The 9,468-nt window shown below is 36.0% G+C and overlaps 1 protein-coding gene across 1 annotated transcript in view; it reads right to left on the bottom strand.

Annotated features, from left to right (window-relative positions):
• DTWD2 (DTW domain containing 2) overlaps positions 1 to 9,468 on the bottom strand; it is a 92,529-nt gene that overhangs the window by 19,966 nt on the left and 63,095 nt on the right. The window contains exon 5 of the mRNA XM_070465139.1: positions 6,169 to 6,297. Within this exon, the coding sequence (XP_070321240.1) occupies positions 6,169 to 6,297 (129 nt within the window). The remainder of the gene's footprint in view (positions 1 to 6,168; positions 6,298 to 9,468) is intronic.

The following is a 9,468-nucleotide window of genomic DNA, read 5'->3' as shown; positions in this document are numbered from 1 at the left end:
AAGAGACATTTCAGTACAAATTAGTTTAATTCAGTTTCAATCACAGACTAACACAAGCTTCCTGCTACTTGATAACAATTAGATGATGGCAGCAATGGATAAGTTTACTAATTCTCTTACAATACTCCATGGCCTACGTGCATGCTCAGCTGCTTCAGTCGTGTCCGACTCTTTGCAACCCATGGACCCTTCCAGGCTCCTCTGTCCATGCGATTTTGCAGACAAGTATACTGGAATGGGTTGCCATTTCCTCCTCCAGGGGATCTTCCCGACCCAGGGATCAAACCTGCATTTCTGTGTCTCCTGCATTGCAGGCGGATTCTTTACCGCTGAGCCACTGGGGAAGCCCACCCAAGGCCCACATACCAGTTAGATATTCAGGTTTGGGTGCATTTGAAATAACTGTAACTGTATATATAGCAGTCTAAACTCAAATACCTATAGAGCCAGACATAAAACACAAACATGTGACCTAGATGGACCCATAAGATAACACAAGAATAGTGAAGGTTGTAAAACAACTGGAGCATACGGTCCTTGAAGTTATTCAAACTCAAAAGTTAGGAAAAAATGAAAAAATTAAGCCAACATTTTAAACATATTTGAGTCAGATTCTTTCCTTGGGCCTAAGATACCTGATCTAACTCTTTTAAATAACAAACCTCCATGGCTAATTCATTTCAATGTATGACAAAAACTACTGTAATGATGTAAAGTAATTAGCCTCCAACTAATAAAAATAAATGGAAAAAAAAAATAAATAACAAACCTGATTGTGCAGATTGTTTTGAAAAAATAAAAAGATACATAGATCTTTTTAGTTAGGTAGTTAAATCTAAAGATAGATTTAACTACAATTTCACAATGTCTAAGTAAAAATGTATTCCCTCACAGGTACAACATAAGTGGTAGCAAAGGGCTTTTAAGTTTCAATTTACAATGAATTCTTACAAATATGTGGCACTCACTGATAGTTGCTCTTCCATATCCATTCTTTTCTTCCTTATTTCAAAAAAATCCAAAACTTCATTCAAGGTGGCAATGTGTCCAACTAGTAATACTACACTAACTAGTGACAGTGTATCCAACAAAATAAGTGGAAGGCCTTGGATTAGGACAGACTTAGCAGGCATCATAGGCTTTTGCCTTTTCTTCATATCTGGAACATGATTGTTAGGTGTGAGATAACCATTATGTGACTACAGGGCAATAAAAATGAAGATTAAAGCAAAAACATACAATGATGAACAGAAAGAGAAGAAATCTGGGTCTCTGATGCCCTCTTCAGCTGCATCCCCAGCCCTGAACTACTCACTTCAGCATTTCTGATTCACAGGAAAAAAATAAGCCCATATATGGTTCAACCACAGCAGTAAGGCCTCTGTTATATGCAACCAAATGAAACTCCCGACTGACACCAATAAGAAAAAGACAAACATATTGGAAAAAGCTCTGACACTGCTGTAGAAAATCTCTGGTATGTTCTTACAATTTTAGTATCTTCAATTCTTCAAGCAAGAGAAGAAATACAGAAATGACTATATATTACTTTAAGGGTCAACGTAGGAAGTGACTGGATCCTGAAACATCATATCAGAGACACATCCAGGACCATATACAGACTAAGACAACTGAAGTTTCTATTGCTATGCTATGACATTTACTAGATTCTTCATGATAGAAGAGTAATGCTCCTATAATACTCCTCTAACTCCTATAAGGGCTTCCAACTTTTACTTCCCAAAGATAAGATTCTATCAATTCTCTGAAGTAATTAAGAGAACGAATTTTGGAGATAGACAGATTTGTGGTAGTCACTAGAGCTGCTTACAAATACACCAGTTCTCTTTCAGGATACATGATCAGACTGCATTTTTCTAGTCCCCTCTGAAGCTAGGTATGGCCATATAACGTGACATGGTTAACAAAATATAAGCATGAATAGTGTGCATCATCTCTGGACAGATGCTTTAAAAGTGGTTAATGATTCCCCACATCCTCTCACTCCTTCCTTGATAAAAGTAGAACAATGTGTCTAGATGGTGCATCTATTAGCCTGCATCACTAACTATTATTAGTAGAGGTCCCACTGGCAACCCCACTGTACAGAGAGTGTATTATGCCATTCTCATTTTGGAGTTTTAAGTACTGATGCAATCACCAGCTATGTGTTTCCAGATAAATTGGGTAATCTCTATTTGCCTCACTTTCTTAATCTGTAAAGTGAGGAATATGTAAGATGTAAAGTCCATCTTACATGGTTGTTATTATTATGGTGGGCTATAATGATACATTTGAAGTGCTTAGCAAACAACTTGATATAAAGGATCATTTTTCTCTATACATTCATAATATTATATCTGAGGCAATGTGAAGCTATATGAGAGGTTTACTTGTTCAGAAGAACAAAGAAAATCCTCTAGTTACAAAATTACCTAATTTCTAAAAGTTTATTTGGGGGAAAATCAGGGATCTGTAAATCCCTTGTCCACAGATGCAAAGTGACAGTTTCAAAAGACCATTATTACCAACTTCTCTGGTGATGGAGTAGAACTAAGGCATTTCGGCTACAGCACAAAGCCTTGCCCCATCTAGTTATAAAACTTCATAAGGATTCCAAGGTATGAAAAATCCTCGTACACATTACAATAGCAGAAAGAAAGTCACCAACTTCCCATTCAATTTTTCTGTCAATCTATAGACAAGAACATGAGAGACAAGGAAAGGCAAAACAATGAAATCTTCTTGAAGAGTCTGGTGTCAGGCATTTAACATAAAGTATTCCTATGTTATGCTTCTGATAAAAATGAGGGAACTATTTCTTGTATATTACACATAAGAAAGCAGCCACAAAGAGATTACATGAATTGCCTTCTGGTAAAAACTGATGACGACAAGTGATGAAGTTCTAATTCAAACTTGCTTCAAAACTCGTATCATGCTATTTCCCAGTGTTTGAAAACTGCTCAAGAATAAAGGAAAAGAATGAGTCAACAAAGAAAGCCATTCTATGCCAAGTGCTTTATTTTAAGAAGCCCCACTTCTACAGAATGAAGCCAGCTGAAAAATAGTAATTTTTCTCCCCTCATCATCTTAAGGTTATATTAGGATATATCTAATAAAAGATTACTGGGGGGGGCAAGGCATGTTATAGCCTTCCTTCCCGGAAAGAAAGAAAACACCTATTTCCGAGCAGATGTTAATTGTGTTTCTCAGAAGAATGCACCAATTTTTTTTTATTGCAGCTAGATCTAAACAGGCTGACTTGGAGTTATCCCACTAAGAAAGCTAATTGTCAGTCAGATGCAATAATAAGCAACTTGGGATGTCTCATTATGCTTTTTTTCTGCTCATGCTCCTGCTGTTCATCTTATCAGAACCTCCCAATAACATACCTGACTATCAAACATCCTTTTTCTACTCCTGGTCACTATCCACTACCCCAAGTGACCAAAGCAAAAAGAATGACAACTTAATGACCTCACTATTGCTTTGAGACCTTAGGTTCAGCTTGACCCATTCTGTAAGGTGGGGCTTCTTAAGGAGATGAGAATACCAGACCACCTTATCTGCCTCCTGAGAAACCTGTATGCAGGTCAAGAAGTAACAGTTAGAACTGGACATGGAACAACAGACTGGCTCCAAACTGGGAAAGGAGTACAGCAAGGCTGTATGTTATCACTCTGCTTATTTAAAACTTATATGCAAATAAATAAATAAAATTTATATGCAGAATACATCATGTGAAATGGTGGACTGGATGAAGCACAAGCTGGAATCAAGACTGCCAGGAGAAATATCAATCATCTCAGATGTGCAGATGACACCACCCTTATGGCAGAATGTGAGGAAGAACTAAAGAGCCTCTTGATGAATCCATGGCTAATTCATATCAATGTATAACAAAAACTACTGTAATGATGTAAAGTAATTAGCCTCCAACTTATAAAAATTAAAATAAATAAATAAATAAATAAATAAACAAAAAAAAAACTCAACATTCAGAAAACTAAGATCATGGCATCTTGTTCCATCACTTCATGGGAAATAGATGGAGAAACAATGGAAACAGTGACAGACTTTGTTTTGGGGGGCTCCAAAATCATTGCAGATGGTGACTGCAGCCATGAAATTAAAAGATGCTTACTCTTTGGAAGGAAAGTTATGATGAACCTAGACAGCATATTAAAAAGAGACATTACTTTGCCAACAAAGTCTGTCTAGCCAAAGCTATGGTTTTTCCAGTAGTCATGTATGGATGTGAGAGTTGGATTATAAAGAAAGCTGAGCATCGAAGAATTGATGCTTTTGAACTGTGGTGTTGGAGAAGACTCTTCAGAGTCCCTTGGATTGCAAGGAGATCCAACCAGTCCACACTAAAGGAGATCAGTCCTGGGTGTTCATGATGGGCTTCATGATGTTGAAGCTGAAACTCCAATACTTTGGCCACCTGATACGGACAGCTGACTCCTTTGAAAAGACCCTGATGATGGGAAAGATTGAGGGCGGGAGGAGAAGCAGACGACAGAGGATGAGATGGTTGAATGGCATCACTGACTCAATGGACATGAGTTTGGGTGAACTCTGGGAGTTGGTGATGGACAGGGAGGCCTGGCATGCTGCTGCTCGTGGGGTCGCAAAGAGTCAGACTTGACTGAGTGACTGAAGTGATGTCTGATGTTGGCTGATCCTAGGGTTTTACATCAACAAAAAGGAAAATACAGAGACTGTACAAAAAACAAGCTAAAACAACAGTCTTGAGTTTCATCTCTCCTTTAAGATACCTAAGTATAGTGTTATTTTCTTAAGAACATACAGAGATGATGGTTAATAAACAAAGATAAGTATAATAATAAACAGATAAGTACAGGGGACTATTAAGTGTGTTTTGCTGATGCAAGGTACATTGGAGTAGGTGATAAAGTTAAGGGAGGGGGGAAAAGGTCTGAGAATACTCCCTGGTCAATTGGAGGAAGGATTTAGGATCCCTCATGAATTTTTTTCCTCAAAGGAGAGAAAGAGAAATTGTCAAGACCCCAAATTAACTCTACTCACACAGATTCACACAAAAATATGTATTCACGATAGCCTACTTCTTCCAAAAGAAGAAAGTCTCCAATCCTGACACAGGACATGGCTTAGGGTGGCAGAGAAGAAAAGGGCAATTCAATGCTTCTTCTAGCATTCTTTAACTCTCCTCACCCTGCAGGTCTTCCATCCAGCAATTCTGACTTGAGCTTTTATCCATTATTGGTATTTCCTTCATGGCTAAGGCACACTTTTATAATAGAAATCAAGAGGTATGAGAGAGAGAGGAAAAAGGCAGAAAAGAGTATTCTGTATGTACGTGTTGTGTGTGTGTGTGTGTGTGTGTGTGTGTGAGAAGAGGGAGTTACAAAACTCCATTTAGTTATGCTCATTATCCTCTGATTTTTCTTCTTGAGTTTGAATTTATCAAAAATTTTCACTAATTAAAAAAATCTAACAATTCAGTTTTATTTTGGTTTTTTTTTCTTATCATAAGTGCAAAGTTTCTTACATGTTCTAAAAGAATGAGACAGTGAGCTTACTAAAATGTTATTATTTACTAAAGATTATGAATTATATATGAAATCATCAGGCTTTCATGGAAATTAAATAAAATGCTGATTGCAGGTTATAACCTTTTCATATTCAGTAGGCTTTTTTTCAAAAAAATTGTATCTCTTTATACTTCAAGCAACGTTAATAAGATAAACAGAAAGTTGATATTTCTCCTCAAATAAAAGTACCAATGGAAAAAACGTTGCTGTAAAATGTTCTTTTAATTAAAAAGAAAAAAGTCGAGTACAAGACAACACAAATACTAAGAAATACAGAATGCTGAAATATCTAGCCAAGAAAAAACTGTATTTAAAATTATGCTACTTAAAAACAATTTAGCATACTACAAATGCTGTTTGCACAGCCTAGAATGAATATTTAAATAATGCAATCTGGAATGCTAAACTAACAGAAAAACACCAGAGGAGAAAGGAGGGTTTTAAAAATACACACATTTCTGTCACAGATATAGTCTACTTGTCACTTGAGCTACAAATTTAACAAGTGATGCATTTTTTAATATTCCAGACAAAAATCTAATGGAACACCTACTTTCAAAAACTATGTAACTTTCCAAAGACATACCTCTTGTATGTAGTTATTTTTCTCCAAGATAGAAAGAGCAACAGCTGCACACTCCAGTGTTGAAAGGCACCTATTAGTTGGTTGCGCCCGAATTACATACTGACTAGAAATGCTAGTTTTTAATTGCACCTGAAACCGAAAACAGAATAGAATCAATTTTCGTTTTAGGTTTAAAACATAAGGTCTGTATTTTATATACTAATTACTCTAATTTCCTTCAAAAATCACGTTTATAAATATTAAATGTATCAATATCTTCTGTATATAAATCTTTTCATTATTGTTTTGTTAAAAAGAAGCAAGAAGATAGTTACGCATCTAACAAAGAAGATACATTCAAAATATACACAAATTCCTACAAAACAAAAATAATAAGACTAATAACCCCCTTCCAGTGGGCAAAAGAGTAAACAGACACATCACAGGAGAATATATACAAGTACAAACAGGTACACATAAAGGGCTCAACATGATTTAATAAAAATTAAAATCACAATAAGATAACATCTCATACTCATTACTCCAACTCTTTTCCAACCACATGGACTGTAGCCCGCCAGCATCCTCTGTCCACGGGATTTCCAAGGCAAGAATACTGGGGTGCGTTGCCACTTCCTCCTCCAGGGGATCTTCCCAACCCAGGGACTGAACCTGTGTCTCCTGCATTAGCAGGCAGATTCTCTTCCACTGAACCACCAGAGAAGCCCCCTTTCACACCCATGACCAGTTAAAATAAAAAAGACTAACACCACCGAATCGGGATGCAGCAAATGAAACTCTCATACATTGAATTAGGAGTGAAAATGGTTTAATCACCTTGGAGAATTAACATTTGGGATTTTTTATTTTACAGTTTATTCTTCCATTAGTTTTTTAAATGTCTTTGAGGTCTCCCGTCGAATCTTTTTTTTTTTAATCTTTTTTAAACAATTATTATTATTATTTTTTACTGTGCTGGGTCTGTTGTTACATACAGGTTTTCTCTGGCTGCAGAGAGTGGGGCCTATTCACTAATTTCACTGCAGAGGCGTCTCACTGTGCTGGCCTCTCCTGTTGCAGAGCACGCGCTCTGAGCGCACAGGCTTCAGCAGTTGTGGCGCGCGGCGGGCTCAATAGTTGTGGCTCAAGGCACGGCTTGGTTGAGCCACAGCACGTGCAATCTTCCCAGACAAGGAGCTGAACCCAGGTTTTCTGCATTGGCAGGCAAATTCCCAGCCACTATACCACCAGGGAAGTCCCTTCCATTATTTTTTAAACTGGTAAGTGTGTGTCTGTGTGGATGTGAATGCATATAAACACAGAGACATATACATATATATCCTCTTTTTAGATAAAAGTAGTAGCATACTACAAATACTTTTCTCCATCAAGATAATATTCTAACTGAGACAGAGTCACACATGAGAAAAGAAATAGACAAATGAATGTCAGAATTGTGGCTCTTTGATTCAGACTTTAATTACATGAAACTCAAGCATTATCCTATACTCATAAACTATATCCCAAGCCCATACTCTGACCAAAATCATATTTAAGAAAACGTGATGAGAAATATGGTTCTTTCACTCTTCTTTTTGGCAAAATTCACAGTGAATTTTGTTTATTGGAATTAATTTTATCTTTGAAAGAAAACGGGGGGCAGAGTTTTATTTCTTACTATGGCTCACATGGCTGTATGAAAACAGAATTTGAAATCCGTCATTTGTTAAAAGATTTCAGAATATCCTTCACAAATCATCTCTCTGGGGATTATCCAGTAACTGGATATATTAAAAGAGTATACATAACTACTACCTCTTATATTAGTAGCATATGTTTATTAAAATGTTAATATGATCTCACAGCTCTTCTTTTTATACTTATGTGCTACATCACCTTCAACACATGCTAAATTCAATGAGTAAATGAGCAAAACCAAAAAGAAAACCTGTTGACCCATCTTCTTGAGAAATCACAAGCATCATAATAATTTTTAGAAACTCCCACATCTGCATGAATAAGAGGTCAAGAAAACCCATGGCAAAATTAGCTACTGTAAGAAAGAAAAAAATTAACATATAATAAAAGTATGTTATGTGGAAAGCAGAACTACTAAAGGGATCAAGATGACTATATCAAAGTTGACAATAATTAATTAATTTCAGTCAAGTCATTTAGTTTTTCAGTTCCTGCTCACCTGATAAAAAATCAGAAAGCCAGACATGATGGTATTAAAACCTATGTTTAGTTTTGAATCCCAAGATCATATAATATATATGCAATTATAATTATATATTAATTATGTCATTATGATTAATGTGTATATTATATAATATATATTTTATGTAATTATTATATATAATCTTCATTTTCAATTTTTGGAAGCTATGTTGATGCAAAGAATGTTTCACTAATTTTGAACTTGGAAGTTGGTTGTCCGAGGGTAGAAGCTATCTAAGGACTCTTAACATGACCTCTTTAGGAACAGGAGTATCACTGGCTGGTTTAGAATTCTACTGGTACAGGTTGTAAGCCTATCACTTCCACTTTAGAAATAGCCAACTTATCCAAACCTTACTCCTAAGATGTAGCTTCAATCTTTTCCACTGATTTTCTGGATTAGCTTCAATTTTAATTGCTTAAAATTTCTTAAAATCCTTTCTTTCTCTTCCATTAAGTATATATTTAATGTATAAGAATACCAGATAACAGTTTGACAGCTATGATCACTGTTCAGATACTTTTTTAAACGGTCTGTTCAAATATTTCCTTCCTAGATAGACCTTCAGTTACTTTTGTGATTTGTGTCATTAAAAGTGTGGGAGATGTAGGAAGTTTAGTGGTTTAGTAATGACCTTTAGGACTCAGACAGCCAAAGGAATAACAAGCCATGGCTTATGTTTGCATAGCACATCTTCAAAATAAGTTGTTATAATATAGTTAATCCATTGGTTAATAAAAATAAACAAAAAAAAAAAGCCCTCAAAATTAAAACGGTAATCATCTCCACACTCCGCCCAACAAGCACTATATTTTTATAATTTGATGATGATTATTTGTTATCTGTTCTCAGGCTCTTTTAAGACATTTCATTACTACATAAAACTATTCTGTTTCTCACTCCATTATTAACAGTCACAAGAATTTTTAATCACTTGATCACCTTCCTTAAAGGTTTCTTCAGTTCAGTTGCTCAGATGTGTCAGACTCTTCGCAACCCCATGGACCTCAGCACGCCAGTCCTCCCTGTCCATCATCAACTCCCAGAGTTTACTCAAACTCATCTTCATTGAGTCAGTGATGCCATCCAACCATCTCATC

The sequence above is a fragment of the Odocoileus virginianus genome, chromosome 3 (genome assembly GCF_023699985.2).
Source record: "Odocoileus virginianus isolate 20LAN1187 ecotype Illinois chromosome 3, Ovbor_1.2, whole genome shotgun sequence".
NCBI classification, from domain to species: Eukaryota; Metazoa; Chordata; class Mammalia; order Artiodactyla; family Cervidae; genus Odocoileus; species Odocoileus virginianus.
This window is presented reverse-complemented; position numbering and strand designations above follow the sequence as displayed.